This window comes from Lolium perenne, chromosome 4 (assembly GCF_019359855.2).
Source record: "Lolium perenne isolate Kyuss_39 chromosome 4, Kyuss_2.0, whole genome shotgun sequence".
NCBI lineage: Eukaryota > Viridiplantae > Streptophyta > Magnoliopsida > Poales > Poaceae > Lolium > Lolium perenne.
Window position 1 is genome coordinate 379099370 of NC_067247.2, and position 21735 is coordinate 379121104.

The 21735-nt window shown below is 44.5% G+C and overlaps 1 protein-coding gene and 2 long non-coding RNA genes across 3 annotated transcripts; 2 read left to right on the forward strand and 1 right to left on the reverse strand.

The window, feature by feature from the left end:
* Positions 1–8767: 8767 nt before the first annotated feature.
* On the reverse strand, positions 8768–16335 carry LOC139830065 (thiol-disulfide oxidoreductase LTO1-like; the record flags this gene model as incomplete). Its single annotated transcript, XM_071818343.1, has 7 exons — positions 8768–9327; positions 9652–9789; positions 11317–11464; positions 11776–11888; positions 11993–12304; positions 16143–16147; positions 16236–16335. Coding segments are annotated over 7 exons (894 nt in total), but the record flags the coding sequence as incomplete, so codon positions are not given.
* Positions 16336–18502: 2167 nt separating this feature from the next.
* On the forward strand, positions 18503–19227 carry LOC127297197 (uncharacterized). The gene is made up of 2 exons (XR_007848983.2): positions 18503–18637; positions 18863–19227. It is a non-coding gene; the product is annotated as an uncharacterized lncRNA (long non-coding RNA).
* A 1480-nt stretch (positions 19228–20707) lies between these two features.
* LOC127297198 (uncharacterized) lies at positions 20708–21413 on the forward strand. Its single transcript, XR_007848984.2, has 2 exons — positions 20708–20849; positions 21046–21413. It is a non-coding gene; the product is annotated as an uncharacterized lncRNA (long non-coding RNA).
* The last annotated feature ends 322 nt before the right edge of the window (positions 21414–21735 follow it).

Here is a 21735-nt window from a genome sequence, read left to right on the forward strand (position 1 = left end):
TACGTGGTTTAGGGTTTTCGAGAGAGATCTAATCTACCTACGAACATGAACCACAACGTTGATACTAATGTTTTCAATAGAAGAGTAAATTGAATCTTCACTATAGTAGGAGAGACAGACACCCGCAAAGCCTCTTATGCAATACAAGTTGCATGTCGAACGAGGAACAAGTCTCATGAACGCGGTCATGTAAAGTTAGTCCGAGCCGCTTCATCCCACTATGCCACAAAGATGCAAAGTACTCAAACTAAAGATAACAAGAGAATCAACGCCCACAAAATCATTGTGTTCTACTCGTGCAACCATCTATGCATAGACACGGCTCTGATACCACTGTAGGATAACGTTGCATAGAAAACAAAAAATTTCCTACCGCGAACACGCAATCCAAGCCAAGATGCAATCTAGAAGACGGTAGCAACGAGGGGGTATCGAGTCTCACCCTTGAAGAGATTCCAAAGCCTACAAGAGGTGGCTCTTGTTGCTGCGGTAGACGTTCACTTGCCGCTTGCAAAAGCGCGTAGAAGATCTTGATCACGATCGGTTCCGGCACCACGAACGGGCAGCACCTCCGTACTCGGTCACACGTTCGGTTGTTGATGAAGACGACGTCCACCTCCCGTTCCAGCGGGCAGCGGAAGTAGTAGCTCCTCTTGAATCCGACAGCACGACGGCGTGGTGTCGGTGGCGGTGGAGAACTCCGGTGGAGCTTCGCTAAAGCTACGCGGGAGATATGGAGGAGAGGGGGGCGGCTAGGGTTTGGGAGGGGGTGGCCGGCCTCAAGGGGGTGCGGCCAACTTGTGGCTTTGGTGTGGCCGGCCCCCTCCCTTGGCCCCTCATTATATAGGTGGATCCCCAAGAGTTGGTCTCCAAGTCTTCGAATAAGACCCGAACCAAAAACCTTCCATATGGAGGGGAAACCTAGCCAAGCTAGGACTCCCACTAGAGGTGGGAGTTCCACCTCCCATATGGGGGGGTGGCCGGCCCCCTAAGGGGGAGTCCACTTGGGACTCCTCCCCCACTAGGGTTGGCCGGCCATGGAGGTGGAGTCCCATGTGGACTCCACCTTCCTTGGTGGTTTCTTCCGGACTTTTCTAGAACCTTCTAGAACCTTCCATAGAACCTTCCGCGACATTTTAATTCACATAAAATGACATCCTATATATGAATCTTATTCTCCGGACCATTCCGGAACTCCTCGTGATGTCCGGGATCTCATCCGGGACTCCGAAAAAATATTCGAACTCCATTCCATATTCAAGTTCTACCATTTCAACATCCAACTTTAAGTGTGTCACCCTACGGTTCGTGAACTATGCGGACATGGTTGAGTACTCACTCCGACCAATAACCAATAGCGGGATCTGGAGATCCATAATGGCTCCCACATATTCAACGATGACTTTTAGTGATCGAATGAACCATTCACATACAATACCAATTCCCTTTGTCATGCGATATTTTACTTGTCCGAGGTTTGATCTTCGGTATCACTCTATACCTTGTTCAACCTCGTCTCCTGACAAGTACTCTTTACTCGTACCGTGGTATGTGGTCTCTTATGAACTCATACATATGCTTGCAAGACATTAGACGACATTCCACCGAGAGGGCCCAGAGTATATCTATCCGTCATCGGGATGGACAAATCCCACTGTTGATCCATATGCCTCAACTCATACTTTCCGGATACTTAATCCCACCTTTATAGCCACCCATTTACGCAGTGGTGTTTGGTGTAATCAAAGTACCTTTCCGGTATAAGTGATTTACATGATCTCATGGTCATAAGGACTAGGTAACTATGTATTGAAAGCTTATAGCAAATAACTTAATGACGAGATCTTATGCTACGCTTAATTGGGTGTGTCCATTACATCATTCATATAATGATATAACCTTGTTATTAATAACATCCAATGTTCATGATTATGAAACTAATCATCCATTAATCAACAAGCTAGTTTAAGAGGCATACTAGGGACTTCTTGTTGTCTACATATCACACATGTACTAATGTTTCGGTTAATACAATTATAGCATGATATATAAACATTTATCATAAACATAAAGATATAAATAATAACCACTTTATTATTGCCTCTAGGGCATATCTCCTTCAACTTCATCCAATTGAAGTTTGTATATCTATCTAGTATTCCACGGACCAGCAAAACTCTTGGTTGTATCTTGTATACACCTTTAATACACACTTCTGATAAGTAATGTATTTTGCCATCCTACTAACATATCTCATAAAAGAAATATGTAGTGATTACTAGAATAATCCATATAGACTATAAGCATTGCTACGGAAGATCTAATCTTGTCGTAGTCAACTCTTTGAGCTTTGTCGTAAACAACTTTTCGATAAGTCAAGCTTCTTCAAGGATATTTCATCCAAGTCCATCAATTTTATAGATCCATTTACTTTCAAAAAGTATTCATCTATCTTGGATTTCATGGCGTATAGCCATATTAAAGGAGTCAGGGCCCATCATAACTTCTTTGTTTGTAGTTGGTTTATCATTGTTCAAAATCAATCCTTTGTCCACAAATCATTTATTTGATCACAAAGTAAACCAAACTTACAAGGTTCAATATGTACTTCGATCTCCATGGCTAAAACACTTTGTAGTCATGGGAGCCATGATCGTCGTGGCCGCTTCCAGAACCAATTCCAATGCTGCGCTACTCTGATCATTATGCTCAAGTTCATAAACTTTATCAAGTTCTATTGTCCTCCCACTCAAATACTTCGCTAGAAATAATTTCTCGGAAATAAGAAACATTGACAAACACTTTTGTCTTTGTCTCGTGGGAAGAATTCCCAATCAAATCTCTGGGATAACCAACAAAGACATTCATCCGATTTTGGTTGTAAACTTATTTACTTATGCTATGCATACCAAAATTTAAGAAAAGACTATCAGGGTTCATACACATGCCATAACTCGTATGGTGTCATTTCAACGGATCATGATGATGCTCTTATTCAGTGTAAAAGCGGTAGTCACTAAAGCATAATCCACAAAAATATAATGGCGTCAATATCTTATCTCATCATTGACCCAACAAGGTTTGGATACATCTCTTGGATACTTCATCATCACTATGATACTCCAAGAAATTTGAGTTGTAGAACAATTTCATAACTCTCTTAGATGTTCGCTAAAACTCGTAATTCAAATATTTCCACCATGATCCAATCATAGATATTTGACTTTTCTATTACGATGATTTCCACTTCATGCTGAAATTTATTTGAATCCATTCAAATGTTTCAAACTTCTTCCTTATTGAATATATCCACATATATACTCAATTCATTGTTGAAAGTTTTCATGAAGTAGAAGAATCTCCCGCACACAACTATGCCCAGTGAACCACATATATCATTATGTATGTTTTCACTAAGTTAGTTGCTCGTTCAACTCTAGGCCTATGAACGGTATTTCAGTCATTACTTTTTAGAAAAGATTTTGCAAGCGCCAAACGATTCAAAAATCAAATGACTCCAAAAATCCATTTGCATGGAGTTCCTTCATGCGTTCCTTTCCAACATGACCTAAATGGCGGTTCCACAAATAAGTGGAATTCAAATCATTTGCCTTATGGCATTTTAGCGTCAGTGTTATGTATGTGTGTTTCACCATTAAGATTTATAATAACTTATCCATCGTACATGGAGTAATGTCATAATTTGAACAACTCATTGTTTTCATTTGACCAGAGCAAAATAACAATTATTAAGTTCTTTATTATAAATTCTAAGGGCTAGATAGAATGCCAACGACGAACATAATAACACTTTATTTTTGTTCCAGACGTGCATTCCTATCATATTCCTTGTCAGTCACTTAGGCCATTGTATTCTTGTATTGCGTTGTTTTTGTATGACACTTCATACCAACCAATATGGTATTAATACCCAAGAATTTCATTGTGTGACCTAACTAGGAATACAACCATAACATGTATATCATTTATATACAGATGAGCTAGACTTTCTAGTCTTTTCTTTTCTTTCTGCCAAAATATCTTTTGCAGTTTCTCTTTTAGCTTTCCTCATTATTCAGAAAAACACTTTAACATCATTAACTTCTAGGTTTGTTGGTCAAATACCAATAACCTTGAGGTTCTTACTTTGAAGTTGATCATCATATGACAAGTGTTTCAGATTTCACTATTAGTAACTTTGTAATACGATGAACAATTTCACTCATAATTTTATCCATCAATTCATGACGACTTTCTGAGACCATGTCTGTACATGCTAGGCTCATAAAGTTTAACCTTACTATTCGCATGTGCAAATCTGGCTTGCACCCGTTGTATGCACACGTAGAATCTATAACACCCGATCATCACGTGATGCTTCGAAACGACGAGTCTTAGCAACGGTGCATACTAAGGTCGATCACTTCATGGATATGCGAATATCGTTAGTGCCCCAATAGTTGGAGGATTGAGACGCCTTGCATCTTCAACCTTCGTACATTCCCATAAAACTTATGAGTTTATGTAGTCTCACTAAATTATATTCTATCATCTTGCAATAAGGTCTTAGATATCACATATATCTCATACCTTGATTATTTCTGAAAACTAAATTTTCAGCTCCTTACTTTTCAAACAGATTTGAACTTCAAGTTTCATGGAGAGAAGATAACTTTAGGTACTAATTGAAAACATAGCTCTTTGAATCAACAATGTGAGGTTTACTAAAAGTTTGCAATAGGACTTAATCAATTCTTGATTCTTTAACAATACGGTACCAATCCGTAAAGTTTCTTGTCAGATTTTAACAGTATTTCTATCTCAATTACAAGACTAGCGCATGGTAGAAAACGGATGCCAATACTACAAAATTAATTCAAAATACTACTCAGACCATGTTTATGATAATTAGTTCATGTTTTAATCTAATTACTAATGAACTCCCACTTAATACAACATCCCTCATAGTTGTTAAGTGGTACACGATCCACATCCACTACACCAAAATCGATCATCACGTGAGATGATGTAGCTTCAATGGTGAACATCAACATATTGATCATATCATCCATATGACTCGTGTTCAACCTTTCGGTTTCCGTTGTCCCGAAGCCATGTCTGTACATGCTAGGCTCATCAAGCAAACCCAAGTATTCCGTGTGTGCAACATTGCTTACACCCGTTGTATGTGAACGTTGAGTCTATCACATCCGATCATCACGAGATGCTTCGAAACGACGAACTGTTACAACGGTGCATACGAGGGGAGAACACTTTATTATCTTGATATTAATGTGAGGGATCATCTTATAATGCTACCGTCGCGTTCTAAGCAAAATAAGATGCATAAAGGATTAACATCACATGCAATTCATATGTGATATGATATGGCCCTTTTGTCTTTGCGCCTTTGATCTTCATCTCCAAAGCACGAACATGATCTCCATCATCAACGGGCATGATCTCCATCATCGTCGGCGTAGCGTCAAGGTTCATGGCGCCGTCTTCATGGTTGTTCACCTCATGTAGCAACTATTACAACTACTTTGAAATACTACTCAACATGAAATTTAAAGACAACCATAAGGCTCCTGCCGGTTGCCACAATACAATAATGATCATCTCATACATATTCATCATCACATTATGGCCATATCACATCACCAAACCCTGCAAAAACAAGTTAGACGTCTCTAATTTGGTTTGCATATTTTACGTGGTTTAGGGTTTTCGAGAGAGATCTAATCTACCTACGAACATGAACCACAACGTTGATACTAATGTTGTCAATAGAAGAGTAAATTGAATCTTCACTATAGTAGGAGAGACAGACACCCGCAAAGCCTCTTATGCAATACAAGTTGCATGTCGAACGAGGAACAAGTCTCATGAACGCGGTCATGTAAAGTTAGTCCGAGCCGCTTCATCCCACTATGCCACAAAGATGCAAAGTACTCAAACTAAAGATAACAAAAGCATCAACGGCCACAAAATCATTGTGTTCTACTCGTGCAACCATCTATGCATAGACACGGCTCTGATACCACTGTAGGGATTCGTTGCATAGAAAACAAAAAATTTCTTACCGCGAGAACGCAATCCAAGCCAAGATGCAATCTAGAAGATGGGAGCAACGAGGGGATGATCGAGACTCACCCTTGAAGATTTCCAAAGCCTACAAGAGTAGGCTTTTGTTGCTGCGGTAGACGATCACTTGCCGCTTGCAAAAGCGCGTAGAAGATCTTGACGGTGCCACAATCGGGCAGCACCTCCGTACTCGGTCACACGTTCGGTGTTGATGACGACGTCCTTCTCCCCGTTCCAGCGGGCAGCAGAAGTAGTAGATCCTCCTCGGAATCCCGGCAGCACGACGGCGTTGTGGCGGTGGTGGTGGAGAACTCCGGCAGGGCTTCGCCTATGCGCTGCGGGAGTTTGTATGTGGAGGAGGGGAGGCTAGGGTTTGGGGAGAGGGGGCTATGGGCGCCGGCCTCAAGGGGGCAGGGGTGGTGCGGCCAAGCCATGGGCTGCCCCCCTCCCTCTCCTCCTCATTATATAGGTGGAACCCCAAGGGTTTGCCCAAAGTCTTCGAATAAGACCCCAACAGAAAAATTGCCTTATGGACGAAACCTAGAGGGACAGGGACTCTCCCCTTCCCTCTTTTCTTGGCCGGCCAAGGAGGTGGAGTCCACCATGGACTCCACCCTCCCACTTGGTTGGCTGGTTAGGGTTTGTGGAGTCCCTCCGGGACTCCTCCTTCCATAGTGATTTATTCCGGATAATTCTAGAAACCACCTTCCATAAATTCACTGGATCATTTCCAAACTTGGAAAGTGACTTCCTATATATGAATCTTATTCTCCGGACCATTCCGGAACTCCTCGTGATGTCCTGGATCCCATCCGAGACTCCGAACAAAACTTCAAACTCCATTCCATATTCCATATCTAATTAAATGACATCAAACCTTAAGTGTGTCATCCTACGGTTCGCGAACTATGTAGACATGGTTGAGACTTCTCTCCGACCAACAACCAATAGCGGGATCTGGAGATCCATAATGGCTCCCACATATTCAACGATGACTTAGTGATCGAATGAACCATTCACATACGATACCAATTCCCTTTGTCACGCGATATTTTACTTGTCCGAGGTTTGATCATCGGTATCACTCTATACCTTGTTCAACCTCGTCTCCTGACAAGTACTCTTTACTCGTACCGTGGTATGTGGTCTCTTATGAACTTATTCATATGCTTGCAAGACATTAGACGACATTCCACCGAGAGGGCCCAGAGTATATCTATCCGTCATCGGGATGGACAAATCCCACTGTTGATCCATATGCCTCAACTCATACTTTCCGGATACTTAATCCCACCTTTATAACCACTCATTTACGCAGTGGCGTTTGATGTAATCAAAGTATCTTTCCGGTATAAGTGATTTACATGATCTCATGGTCATAAGGACTAGGTAACTATGTATCGAAAGCTTATAGCAAATAACTTAATGACGTGATCTTATGCTACGCTTAATTTGGGTGTGTCCATTACATCATTCATATAATGATACAACCTTGTTATTAATAACATCCAATGTTCATGATTATGAAACTAATCATCCATTAATCAACAAGCTAGTTAAGAGGCATACTAGGGACTCTTTGTTGTTTACATATCACACATGTATCAATGTTTCGGTTAATACAATTATAGCATGGTATATAAACATTATCATAAACACAAAGATATATAATAACCATTTATTATTGCCTCTTGGGCATATCTCCAACAAATGATAGGGGCTCGTGTCAAAGAACACAGTTGTTGGGGAGCAAAGGAGACCAGCAGCTGTATCTGTCTTTACTGCAGAAAATAAACTAGCTTAGCCAAGCAATGATAAATAAAAGGTTTCTGCTAAAAGTGTGGTGCCAAAGCCATCATCCAAACAGACGCCGTCACGAATAGTTATTCCAAGCATTGGTCTCACAACCCTAAGGGCTTGTTTGATACTAGAGTTTTAGTGGGAATTAGCATGGATAATCCGCTTCAAATTTCAAATCCCCACTTATCCCTAATACATGTTTGGTGCTACGAGTTTAATTCCCACTTTTCTCCAAATTTTAGTATAATTTTTTCAATCCCCAAACTCTACCCTTACCTAGTAGATTGGGGATGAGATTTTGTGGGGATTAGGTGACAACAGAGATTCACCCAATAATCTAGAGTATTATCCCCACTAATCCCCACTAAAACACTAGTACCAAACAAGGCCTAAAGATGTTAGCACAACCCTGTGGTTTTCTCTAATTTTTAAAACCAGTGAATAAAAGAGGCTATTTGGACCTCCTCCTTGCCTATGTTACTTGTTTACTATTTTGATATTTTCCTTCATTGACGAAATATCTGCACTACTACTGTACTAGTGTCAAAGTCCATATGTGAGTGAATTTTTTTTTTTTACTTTCAGATGTTTGATGCAATAATCTTGCCCACATGAACACATGTAGTGGTTGTATGAAGATATAGGAACTACCAGGTTTCCACGCTGGCACCGCATGCTGAGAATATACATGGCTAAGCTTCAAAGAAACAAAAAAGATTATGCGCAATGGGACATTTACAGCCATTTTGTTGAGAAAATCAAGATTGTCTCCTACTGTTTGAAGTAATAATGCAGAAAGTCATTTTGCTCTCCTTGTCTCAGTGAGGAAGCAAAGTAAGAGCAGAAGATACTATCGGCTCCACTCAAGAGTCAAGACATGTTTATATCTGAACATCAAGTTCAAACTGATATCCCATTCAGCCAAGTCCATAAGGAAACTCGGGAGCGTGTCAAAGGGTGACTGACATGTTTTACACACTGCACTTCTGTAGCAGTGCAGATGTCCAAGTGCAGAGTATACTAGGAGGACGAAAATATGTGTGGTTTCCCAGCCACCTACCAACGTTTTACAGCACAAACTACAGACTCTACAAAAAGGTTGTACATGTTCCTCCGAGGTTCTTCTATTTTCTTGTTCTGCGCATGAGTGAACAAGTAGAGCTTTTACATATTACAATGATTAGTGGTTGAATTTAGTAAATCTATGCACACTGGAAGAGACCTCCTAGTCTCGAGCTTGATGAACATGTTGTGGCATTGCTGTGAACTACCACCAGCTTCAGACTCTTGCCTCCAGAGAGCTCTCAACGATGGTTCCACGTTTCGATTCGGTGGGGATGCTTCTGCTCGTGGTTCCTAGCCTTAAGATTGTTCGGGGACCTTGGAGACAAAACCTGATTCTTCTGCGAGAACCGAGAGTTCCTTGTCACCGCTCAGGAGCTGAATGAGGGAGGTACACAGTCAATACGTGAACACATGAGAAGAATTAATCACATAGTGCATCTAAGGACAAAATGCTGACGGAGGCATGGAAAAGCCATGACATAATATAACAACGGATAACATCATAGGTCAAAACTGAAACTAGATGCATGAAACAGCAAAGTAAGAGCAGAAGATGTCATCTGAGGAGAAACTACAGATTCAGTGTGCTTAATACTTACAGCAATGCAGATGTGAACCGATAAACTAAATCAGGCCTCAACTAATGGATGATATCATGGACTTAATCTATAATGGAAACATCAAAGTTATGGGGAGTACTTTGCCGTTGATGATCCATGTTGGAAAACCGTCTAGACCAGTGGCTGCACATTCATTGGCCATTTTCTTTCCCTTACCGGCTCCGTTTGGGAAGCATTCCACGTAATCCAGAACTTCCATAGCTTCACGACCAAACATCTGCATGACCATATGGTAAGCATTAACAGCAGGCTTTGACTGATTTTGTTCTACTTTTTTTTTTAGATCTTGCTCAGCGCAGCAACATTGAGATCATGTGGTATTAAGAGCATGTCTAGCAGGCCCCTTACTTTTCTGCCCCGTATTTCGCGACTTTTTCACCCCGTATAAAAAAAATACTCGTAGATACACCGTTCCATCTAGAAGACCCCGTATTTGACCCCGTAAATTCGTAAATTTAAAACCCCGGGAAACTTGCTCATTCATAGTTCGTCGATCATACATACGAATCGACGTATCTACATACAAAATGAGCGATCATGGATCCCGACTTCTAGTCGGAGAGGTCGATGATGTACCCGTCGGCCTCCGCCGCCGCCTCCCGCGCCTCCGCCTCCTTCACGGCGGCGATGGCCGCCGCCCTATCTTCCTCCTCCGCCCTCTTCCTCTCGTCGGCGTCCTTGAGGGACTCTTGAATCGTCTTCAAGAAGGCGGGGTCCTGGTCCTCGTCGTCCTCCTCCTCCTCGCCGGCGAGCGGAGCACCTCCGCCGCTGGTGCTCCCGATGCTCGCGTTCCATGCCTCCTTCACCCGGTGTTGGCGCTCCCACTCGGCGTGCCACTCGTCGAACTTGGGGCCGAGCGGCGGGTCCTCGTTGTACCAGCGGCCGCCCCGCGCGAAGTCACGGAGCTTCGGCGGGACGAACGCGGCGCCGTCGTACTTGCAGGCCGCACGGCGGCTCCCGGCGGCGGATCTCTTGCATTGGAGCCGCCACGCATCCTCCACGTTGTCCGGCGAGCGGGATCGCTTCGATCCGCTCGCCGGCGAGGCGGTACTGCAGCGGCGGGCGTCCATGGTTAACCGAAGAAAACCGAACATCCTAGCCAACATCGAATTTTACTTTACAGGCCCATACTTATTTAGCGTAGAACGTTTATAATTGTTCACAAGTGCATAACAGACAAGAGACCAGCATAGTGTGGTGGCTTGCATGTGCAATTTTACATAAATGCTTAATAGGTCGTGAGTTCAAGTACATATTGGGCATCATATTTTTCAATTTTTTCACATTTTCATTATTTAAAGTCTGTAATGTGCAGCATTTTTTTTATATTTGGCTGCATTCTCATTATTTCAAATCTCTAATGTGCAACGTTTTTTAAATTTGGCCGTATTTTCATTATTTATCATTTCTCTATCTCCTGTAACATAATCAGTGTGGACTTTAAAAAATAGAAACGAAATATATGTCCATAAAAAATAGTTGTTATTCAAAAATTCGCGTCAACTTTCGTTAATTTGGTTATTACCGAAACCGAACCGAGTTAATATGGTTATTACCGAAACCGAACCGTATTTTTATACGAAACCGTATTTACCGAAGTATTGAAACTGTATTTACTAAAAAACCGTATTTACCGAACCGAATTAACCATATTAACCGAACGTGCAGCACGAGTTATAAGGGGCCTGTTAGACATGCTCTAACAATGAAGCTATAAATTCAAGAAAGAGGAAACAGCTCGTACCTGTTTTTGGTCATTGCAATGAGAACACCAGAACGCTCCATACATCTTTGCACCTATGGAGTGTAGATGTTTTGCCAGTGAGATCGCAAAAGGGGTTGATTCTGTTGTTACCTCTATTTTGTATGGTTCTAATACAAAATCATCTGTGCTGCATAAAATGAAAAAAAAAATCTATAAGTCACTTGTGACGATTTTAAAGGAAGCGGAGTAGGTAGGCTACAAATTCACATCGATTACTTAGCACAAAACGTGTGATTAATGTCAAAATGGCTGGTCACCAACTAAAAAGATAACGTAGAATTGTTGTCATCACTATGCAAAATGAAACATATAAAACCATAATAGAAAGAAAAATGCAACGTCTTACAAAAGCACGACTATATAACTTGGAGTAAACGACAAAGAAGACGGCTTATAATCTGTATTTTCACCGATAACCAATTTTAGAGGAAACCTCACCCCTTCAATTGAGTAGTAGCTGAACTATAGGAGTTCGTTAAAGAAAGAGCAACAATCACAGCTACAGCTAACTGAAGACCAACAAACTTCTGGATGCGTGCCAAGCCAATGTCCTGCAAGAATACCTTTGAGAAAGGTTAGTTGGATGGGTTACTTGATCACCAAAAGGTGTAAATGAAGAACAGGACCAGATTGATGTGTTTAAGAAAGCACACACCTTTATTCTGATGAAAAATAACGTGAAGGAGATAAATGCTGACGATAGGCAGTATACACAAGAGGTCCCAACAAATTTGGTGTTCAGAATGAAAAGAAAAGGGGGAGGAAACCCTAGCGCCCCAACTCCCCGCCCAGCTCCCCGCCGCCACCCACCCCGCCTCCCCCCTGCCGCCGCCGGAGGGCGCCGCCGGGCAAAGCCCGCGCGCGCCGGCGGCGGCAGGGCGTCCTCTCCACGCGCCCCCCCTAGCTGGAGGTTTCCCGCGGGGATCTCGCCCGGCGGCTGCGCGCGGCATGCCGGCGGCGCTCCTCCCTGCTGGCACCGTGGTGTTTGTCCCCGTGCCAGCGACGGGTTGCTCGGCCTCCCCCCGTCTCATTCCCCCTATCCCCTCCGTGCTCTGCTCCCGTGCTGCACCGGAGACCTTCCCGCGGCGGCTGCTCGCATCGGCGCCGGCCGCTGCTGTGCCGCTCGTCCCTGGGCTCTCCTCGTCTCCGTCGCGGCGCTCAGTGGTGCTCGGCCGCTGGGCGTCGTCCTCTTTCTGTTCCGGCTCTCCTCGCGTGAGGGCCGGCCCCCTGGCTCCGGCGCGCGGGCTGCTCCGCTCGGCTTGGTGCGGCCGGCGTGGCCCTCCAGGCCTTGGCCCCTGCCCACTCCCCTGCTCGCCCCACGCTGTTCCGGGGGTTCGGCCATCGATCCCGGCCACGGGCGCGCGGCTTGCCCCCCTGCGGTGGTGCTGTGTGTTGCGGTCTCTGCCCCCGAGCTTTGGTGAGCTGCTGCTCTTCCTCCGGTGTGGTTCGGGCTAAGGCTCTGCGACGGCGGCGCTCTCTTTGCGTCGATTTCCTTGGTGAAGGCGTCGCTCTGGAACCACACTTGCTCGTGCATTGCCGCCTCGCGGGGCTGCAGGTTTCCCCCTCCCCGCGCCCGTGTCGCGGTCTCCTCTCCGGCGCCCGTGTCGCCCACCCTTCCTCCCCTGTGTGTAGTGCCCGTGTCACTGCCCCTCCAAGTTGGCCTCTGCTACTCCCCACTATTCGTTTCTGCAGTACCCTGCGAGGTTTTCCCCTCGATCCTCTGCTTCGACTTCCTCCAACCGATTGTTGCTTCCTTCCAATGCCGGGTTAGCAAGTTCCGATTCGTCCTTTTGGCTGTCCTTGTTCTGAGGCAGTGTCCTTCCTCCTCCGAGGCTTCCTCCCCCCGGAGGGCGAGTGAAGGTGTCTTCTCGGGCTGGATCCTTTTTGGCCGAATCCCCTTGCTCTCTTGCTTATGTCTTCCCTTCTTCAGGGCTTCCTCCCCCTGCAGAGCGAGTGGAAGTGTTCGTCTTGAGCGGCAACCACATAGTCAGGCTCGACTGACTTGATGCGGTCGGTTCGTCATGCTCAGCGGAGTTTTTCGTGCCCGGTGGTGTCGACTAGGTGGCTCTCTCTATCTGAAGCCGGGTTAACGAGTTCTTGGCTCCTCTCTTTGGTGGTCTTGTTCCCACGCAGCTCGCCTCCCTCCTCCAGGGCTTCCTCCCCCTTGAGGGCGAGTGGAGGGTGCTTGCATGCGCAGCCCCTATGGTCTCGGACCTCCTCGTTCTCTTTCGGTGGTCCTCCCTCCTTTCGGGCTTCCTTCCCCTAAAGGGCGAGCGGAGTTCCTCTGCAAGAGCGGCAACCATATAGCCACAGGCGGTTGGCTTGATGAAGACTAGAGGCTGCGAGCTTCCTCCCTATCTGCACTCATCCGGCAAGCTTGGATCCATGGTGGCGCACTTCAATGGAGTTCTTGTTGGCTTGTTTCTATGGCTGAGTAGTTCTTCGCGCTAACTTGTACCTCTTTTCCTCATGTTTGTTCTCTACTCCTATGTAAACCCCCGTGTATTCCTAATCTGTTGTAAGAATATGAGCATGCCAGGCTACTTTCGATGGAATGCAACAAATGGTGGGAAATTCCCCCCCCATCACCCTCGAAAAAAAAAAGAATGAAAAGAAAATATGCACTCGCGGTCGCCAACGAACGCCAACGAAGTAGCGAGGCGCAGAAGCAAGGTTAAGCGAATATCCAAGTCATCAAGTCCAGGAAGTAACTCCTCGCTGTCTTCTTGCAGAGGAAGTGCAGCAACCAAACCATATGCCAACTAGTAGTGCCCGTGGAAGTGTGAACCGAAAATCTGGAGTTATTAATTTTAGTCGAGGCGCAGAATAGAAACCGAAAAAACGAATTGAAAAAAATATCAAACATCGCGGGAAATTTTTGGCGATGAATATGTGAAATGCAACGAGTTCGATGCTCCGATCGAGCTACATTCAAACTAATTTACATATAATAGCCAAAATAACTACTAATCCTACACCGCGCACCTAATTTGACCAAAATTTGGCCCCGGGGCTCTACGCGCGGCGGAGGACGCCTAGGCGACGATGAGGGCTGCGAGCTCGATCACCATCGCCCTCCACCGCGTAGTTCCCGCTGGTGAGGAGAATCGCCGGCTCGTCATCCTCGTCGTCATTGCTGTCGGGGCGCAGCGGAAGCGGCGGGCTGCACGAGCTGCCGGACGGGACCTCGCCATCCCAATTGCACGCCCCATTGCGCGTCAACCTGTGCGGCCACCTGCGCGCTGCCCGCTTGCGTGCTCCACCTCCGAGCGCAAAACTGGTGGACGAGTCGGCGAGCCTCCGCCGCCGATTCGGGCCTCCCCTACCGCATCTTCGTGCGCGCGCCATGGGGAACGGAGGGGAGGTAACGGCGGAGCGGAGAGCGCGAGGGAGCGGCCGTAATTCCTCGCCGGAGTGCAAGGGTTTTTCACGGCGGAGGAGCGGATGCGGCGGAGGGGAGTAGGGTTTCGGAACCGAACTCCCCTCCCCGACCTAGTTAAATTGGGGCCGCGTGCTCACTTTCTAGGGCCCCCGATAAAAAAAATTCGGGCAAGGCCGCCGATTCAGGTGCTTCTCTACGTCACTTTCGGTCCGAACCCGTAAATCCGCCAGAAAAATTCAGTTACAGCAGCATTTACGGGCTCTGTTAGAGTTGCTCTAATGGAAGAGGGATCCCTGCCGAATTCAAGAGAGACCAACTGTTTTTTTACGGGTATGAGAGACCAATTGTAACCATGAGCAGTAGCACTGTATTGTCATTATGTGAAAGTAACCAGCAGGACAGAAAAATACAAGTTCAGCCAAATCACTTCTACGGGGTTACAGAGAAGGGAAGATCATGGGCAACATTTGGAATAAAATACCCATTAAATCTTTTTTTAACAGGAAAGGGCCCTGAAAGGCCTAGAAACTGCAGTACTCAGTGGTCGTAACAATACAAATTACAACAAGGCCCTCAAGAGATATAGAAAATACAACAAGGCCCCAGATTCTTTCGAAACAGACCCTACAAAGATTGACAAAAAAAACAATCAAGTCCAGTATCTTCAATTCTTCATCACCACCAGCGCTGCTTGAACTGCGATTCCGACGACTCATCCCAGCTCCAGGGACAAAACCACTTGGCCTGGGAAGAGCTTGCTCCACCGCATTGAGGTTGAAAGGCCTCCACGGAAGGAGGTTTAAGATGCACCTGCGCATACACTGCACTGGCGTGTGGAGTGTCCGCCCTTGGCCACAGATCACCGCGGCCAAGCTTGCCGCTGTGTAGGAACCCCACAAGGCAGCTTCATGATCTTTCCCGGCACTCCAGATCCCACCACAGCATCCCACCTTCCGCCTCCATGGTGGCTAGGGCGAGCGAGCTCAGCATGAGGAAGAGCACCAACAAGACCGTGCTTATTTAAGAGGATCCTGCGAGATCCCTCCCCGAATCTCAATCTCGAACATGGAGCTTCGCCGGAGAACGACACCCACAACCACCTGGAACCGTGCGCAAGCACCAGGAGGAAGAATCCCCACGGCATGACACTAGACACCATATAGGACCAACTACAAACCGTATACCTGCTACTAGCTCTACTACTATAAACAAGAGGTCGGCCTCCTCCCCCCATCCCCTCCGGCCGACGAAGCCGCCGGAGAAGAGGGGGAGAAGAGCCGGGGATGACCAGGAGACTCTCAAGGGAGATGGAGAGAGGAGACAGAACGAGGATGGCACTTAAAAGACTGACGATGGCACTCGAAGCAGAACTGAAAAGCCCATTATATCTCAAAGCTAGCTAAGCTCTCACTATGTTGCATACTGATACTGCAAGCACAATGAAAGCAGTAAGATTTTTAGAACTGTCCCTTGATCCCATGAGCAGTGGACGATAGGCCGAGGAGGATGAGATTACCAAAGACGACCGAATAGTCATTGTCGAGCACATTGCCGCAACCTCCGCCGCCAACAGGGCAGAAAGCCTTGAAGCCCGTGAGCATGAGGTAGGGGAATTGTTATTACCATATCTGTTATCATATTTACTTGGCGGATTCGAACCGGAGCGGATAGTGATCGGATCTGGATCTGGTATGAAAACGGGTTGTATCGGATTGCAGATATGGGAGGAATTTGAAGCTGACTCAGATCAAATGCAGATAATTGCACAAATACATATATTATATTAGAAGTTTGTTTCCTTTGTGTAAAATAAAGTGAGAAGAAAATATGTAAGACTAGACTATAGCCAAATATGCACACTTGTTCGTGTGCTGACACAACATCACGATAATCTAAAGATGGTCCGACACATCAAAAGTTAACAGTAGTAACTTGCAAATGTGCAATGCCGATAATAGCATGACACGTCGGGTTGTATGGGAATTTGGGGTTGGGCTAACTTTATAAGATAATCTTCTTTTAGGACCTCAGATAACGTGCAAAAAATGTTAGATGATCCATATCCGTTGGATATCATCAATACCATATACGTTGCCATATCTGCTATCCGCTTGGCCAATATCTACATCATATCCATATCTAGCGAATTCCTAAAAAATTATAAAATATCCTCAAAAATCGATGCAGTTGCGGATCTGGAGCAGAAAATATCCGGACTGTTTGCAGCCCTAAATATACCATACATCTAATGAGATTTGCGCATATTTAAAAAGTTCACAAAATCAAATTCTTAGACCCAGTAGCTAGTTACAGATTTTTCTCCCATAAAAAGAGTTAGTCATAGTTTTGGTTTGAATAAATAATTAATTCATGCATCCAACATTAAGTTTGACATTTGTTTGAGGCCAAGCCGGCGTACTCCGTAGTGGACATGAGGTAGGCAGTGGAGGGGGCAAAAGATGGGAGTACCTCGTCATCCAAGAGGAGGCACGAAGCACACATAGAACATGGACATCATGCTCTTGTAGGGTTCCAGACAATAGCAGTCAGGGGTGACAGCCGATGGTGGAGACGATTGTTAGGTGAATGGAGGCTGTTGTGCATGCTTGATTTGCTCCAATTTGTCGAGTCCGCAGGATGTCGCAACAAATATCATTAATAATAAAAAAAGTGTGGAGAACTAGCTTGTGGTTGAATGCTCAGGAGAATGGTTGTATCCCCAACCAACCAGAACTAGATATATGTTTGACATCATGTGTCTTGTAAAGGCAAATTGTTCTTTTAGTGTAAGATAACATTCTTGTCAATAGCGAGACGCTTGTGACGAATTCGTTAATTTTAGAAACTCGGCCACTTTGGTCGTATTCGTGTCTAATTTTTACTTGACGTTTCCAAAAATAACATCAAACAGTAGCATTTGTGATTAAATAACCCTTTTCCCTATCAAATTGAACCAACTTCTTGTTGGATAGTTGGGGTCGTTGTTGTACCTCCCCCCCAACCCCCCGGTCTACTAAGGATTAAACAATAGGTTTGACATCATGGATGCTTACGGTTTGCCCTCCATATTTCAACAGGTTGTGTAAGTGTGTGCATGTGGTATTTTACGTGTGTGCACGTCAATCGCTATACTTGGTATTTCTAAAGAAAATACACACTTTGTTGTCACAGAAAAACTTATCTGTATGTATGAATACATCTTTCTCTGTCCTATCAAGGACATCAGATAAATTGCAACGACAAGTATTAGCCCAACCCCTATGCGCAAAGGTGATACGCACAGAAAAATGCATCTTTCTTGGGGAGACCGCTAAATGCTCCAACAACTTTGTGACGTGGCCATCTTGGTCGATGTTGCAACCACGAACCAGCAAGCATGCGCCAGGCAGCATCTTAACTTGAAAATTGGACATGATCGTTTCTTCTCATCTAGCTCCTCGTGAATGAAATGATAAAGATAGATACACATTAATAAATAATAGAAAAAGTTAGATTCTTTTTACTCTTATTGAATATTGAATAACGGTAAAGTATTCTAATTCAATAAAGATTACGCGGGCAAATATATACTCTTTCATGTCTTAATATGTTAATTTAAAACCCAGTGTGGCCATCCGGTCATACTGTCCAGCTAGCATATCTTCCGGTGTATCTTTCCAGTGTATTTCAAAGATATTTTCATTAATTGGCTTCATGGTCACTGATTCACAATGTTTATCCAGAACGTGTAGAGACTTCATATAGATATGGCGTCGTTTTTCTTCTTGGACATACTATCTCTATCTTGTTTCGAAAAGGACATACTATCTCTGTTTGCTCGGGGCTTCACGATAAACCATCACGCAATGGATGCCAGGCATGCCGTTCTCTGTTTCCTCCTCGTGCTCGCGTTACATGGGAGTCCTGCTGCTGTGGCCGGTTCGTGTTTCTCCTATTTCCCCATCTCATTGTGTTTGTTAATTCGATGCGCTTTTTTGTTTTTGAAATATTTTTGATGCAAACTGATCTATGATAAAATTAGCGGTGTTGTAGTAGTACAGTACTAGGAGTACACAGTATTATTTTTGTCAGTTTCATGACAACTTTCATGTGAGACAGAGCTTAACTAACGCTTCGATATATGCACGTGATATTTTCGCGCAGAGGATTGCGATTACGGAGGTTCGAAAATGCCATTCTGTTTCGGCGCAATATGCAAGGTGAACTGCTGGGTGCGGGCGGTAGTGGTCGGCGCTCGTGTCAAAGAAAACAGCTGCTGGGGCAAAAAGGATGACAGCTGGTGTATCTGTCTGTTCTGCAAAAAATGAGTAGCTGACTTTGTAGTGTCAGGGCCGTCTATCCATTTATTTAGAACCAAGGAATCAAATAGGCTCTTTGGACGACATCTCCTAGTATACTTATTAATATTATTTTGCCTTCACTGATGAAACACTCTGCACTTCTACTCTCCCTGTGTCACAGCAGTCCAATTAATCTCCCGTTCAGTCGAATTCCATACGGAAGTGTTATACGGAGTAGCTTTATTGTTTTCAGAGACTTGATGCAGTGATCTGACCATATGAACACTTGTAGCAGTCGTATGAAGAGAGGTCTAAACGTACAGAGGATATCAGAAAATTGGATTTTCCACGCCCGCACCTCATTTTGGCAATATGCATGAACTAGGTGTCAAACAACAACAAAATGATTATAAATACTTGCCAATTTTGTGCCAAAAAATAGGACAACATATTATTATGCACTCGTTTCGGAACCTCGTTATTCCCCATTTCAAACTACCCCCTTCACTTCCTTGATGTGAAAAAAAGGTGTTCTTATCTGGAGCAGATGAGGTGTATCATCAATTTGTCCCTGTTCCACGGAGAAAGAATTTGAAGCCGGAGAGAACCAACCAAATTCCTATATAGGTTAGTGACCGTCAGGCAAACCGAATATGCCTATGTATTCGGTTATACCTTGCCATACTTAGGGCTTCGTACCTCCATTATGCATGGTTAGGATTTGTAGAGTAGTGGTGGCTCTCGCGCGGGGGAGATAGGTGTTCGAGGGCATTGCGGGCTTGCGGGACCTAGAACAATCTCTGGCGACATGTAGGGAGGGCGGTGGGTGGCGAGAGTCTCAGGTGGGTGTCGGGGCAGGAGAGCGGGGAGGCTCAGGGTGAGCACGGAAAAGGTTGGGTTCATTACGAGTAGGTGGGGTTGTAGAGGCGCGGATGCTGGCGGAATGGGCACACTTTACGTAGCATGAATCACATAACTATACCCGGTGTGCTAGCATGCATGCATAGCTAGCACGATTGGTAGTAAATCCATGTTAGTAAGTGTAGTAGATGTATTTGTTGAAAGATATGGCCATCTCCCTGGCTTTTCGGAACATATCAACTCAATGATTTTATTTCTCGATCTTCCTAACTTTTCTTATTCAAAACAAAGGTATAAGTTTTGTCTCATTTTATTAAGCCAATTAATCAAGTCGAATGTATTGAAAAATTGGTCATTCACAACAACTAGACGAAGGTTCTATCAATAGGTTGAGGTTCAATTGTTATTTTTCGGAAGCAAAGAAAAGGTTTTGATTTTCTCTCTCGTGCGGGGCAGAGTATCTTTGTGTGATCAACTGAGCTTTCCTCCCTATCAAATCGTACACATCTTATTTGTATATAAGATCTCAGCTATATGCCTCGGTTTCCACGTGGCAAATCCTTTTTGAGGCAGCCACTGAATGCTCCAACGTGGTGACGTGGCCACCCTAGCTGAGCTGGAAACGACGAACCTGAAAGCATGCGCCAGCTAGTATGGCCATCTGGCCAACAAGCTAGCACCATTGATTGCATGGTCTAAAAGATATGCTTCCAGTGTACTATCTCAAAGATATGGTCATTGATTGCATTGTCATTGATCTCGAATAGGAACGTTTATGAAGAACATGCAGAGACTTAATATAGAATACACCGTCGTCTTCTTTCATCCGCATACACCGAATACTCTTCTGCACGAATACACCGTAACTACAATTTGTTTCTCCTTGATGAAGCTTGACAAGAAACTGTTATATACCATGGATGTCAGGCATGCCGTTATGTGTCTCCTCCTAGTGCTTGTGTTGCACAGAAGTCCTACTGTTGTTGCAGGTCCATCTTTATCTCCCTCTCATCGTGTTTAGGTTAATTTATTGCAAACTGGTCTACAACAAAACTAGCATACAGCAGTTTCCTTTCTTTTAAGCTTCTAGAACATACTTTGGGCACCATGTATATTGTTTTCAATTTCACGAAAAATTGTCAACATAACTTAACAGCTGCATATGCATATGTTATTTTCGTGCAGAAGAGTATTGCAGTTACGGGACTATGAAGATGCCATTCTGTTTCGGCGCTCTGTGTATCCTGGAGTGCTGGATGCAGGGGATAGTGATAGGGGCTCATGTCAAAGAACACACTTGTTGGGGAGCAAAGGAGACCAGCAGCTGTATCTGTCTTTACTGCAGAAAATAAACTAGCTTAGCCTTCAAGCAAAGATAAATAAAAGGTTTCGGCTAAAAGTGTCGTGTCAAGGCCGTCATCCAAACAGACGCCATCACGAATAGTTATTCCAAGCATTATTCTCGCAACGCTAAAGATGTTAGCACAACCCTGTGGTTTTCTCCAACTTTTAGAACCAGTGAATCAAAGAGGCTAGTTGGACTCCTCCTTGCATATGTTACTTGTTTACTATTTTGATATTTTCCTTCATTGATGAAATATCTGCACTACTACTGTACTAGTGTCAAAGTCCATATGTGAGTGATTTTTTTTTTACTTTCAGATGCTTGATGCAATAATCTTGCCCACATGAACACATGTAGCGGTTGTATGAAGATATAGGAACTACCAGGTTTCCACGCTGGCACCCCATGCTGAGAATATACATAGCTAAGCTTCAAACAAACAAAAAAGATTATGCACAATGGGAGATTTACAGCGATTTTGTTGAGAAAATCAAGATTGTCTCCTACTGTTTGAAGTAATAATGCAGAAA